The sequence below is a fragment of the Bison bison genome, unplaced genomic scaffold (genome assembly GCF_000754665.1).
Source record: "Bison bison bison isolate TAMUID 2011002044 unplaced genomic scaffold, Bison_UMD1.0 scf7180017864281, whole genome shotgun sequence".
Lineage (NCBI taxonomy): Eukaryota > Metazoa > Chordata > Mammalia > Artiodactyla > Bovidae > Bison > Bison bison.
The window spans coordinates 1,114,266-1,114,989 of record NW_011494853.1 but is presented as its reverse complement, the minus strand read 5'-3'; the positions used below and the strand labels follow the sequence as shown (position 1 = coordinate 1,114,989).

The following is a 724-nucleotide window of genomic DNA, read 5'->3' as shown; positions in this document are numbered from 1 at the left end:
TCTCTACTATATGTACCAGAAGGGTGAGCCCTGATTTCAAGAAAAACTGTGAGAAAAGGCTCTGCCAGGAAACACTAATGAGAAGAAAGGACGAGAATCTCAGCTGCTGCAGGAGGCAGTGAAAGCACCTCCTCTTCACATCTGCTGGAAACACTGGCTTCATGGGAGGAAGCCTCCTTCTCTGGTCCTTTCAGCATCTCTCCCTCAGGGCTCAAGACCCCCCGTCCTCCTGGGCCCTCCCCTCCCCTAGCCTGTGGACAGTGTGCAGCGCAGACCTGAGCAGATGACCCCGGCGTCCTCCTTGTGTCTGCAATCGTGCCGCCCCCAGCCCCGGGAAGGGCACCTCCACACGTGGGACTCCTTTCCTGTGCAGTTCAGGTCGTCCAGCCAGATGGGCCCTGATCCTGCCCCAAAGTGAGCAGACCCCGTGGCATTAAGGGCTACTCCACAGCCCAGCTGTCTGCACACCACGCGGGCATCGTCCAGGTCCCAGCCGTCATCACAGATGGTGCCCCAGGAGCCCTGGTCAAGGATCTCCACTCTCCCAGCACAGGGACCACCCCCGTCCACCAGGCGGAGCTGTCTGCTGTCTGAGGAGAGAGAAATGGGACGATGGGGTGGTGACCTCAGGGGTTGAGTAGCATCTTCTGTCCTGTGGGACCCTCACCTGAGCAGTAGGGGGCGCTCTCCTCTGAGGCCACAGAGCCTGCTGGTTCAGACACAG

The 724-nt window shown here is 59.8% G+C and overlaps 1 protein-coding gene across 1 annotated transcript in view; it reads right to left on the bottom strand.

Moving 5' to 3' along the window:
• LOC104995501 (antigen WC1.1-like) overlaps positions 1 to 724 on the bottom strand; it is a 58,847-nt gene that overhangs the window by 15,341 nt on the left and 42,782 nt on the right. Inside the window, 2 exon segments of the mRNA XM_010849379.1 lie at positions 276 to 590; positions 668 to 723. Of these exon segments, the coding sequence (XP_010847681.1) occupies positions 276 to 590; positions 668 to 723 (371 nt within the window).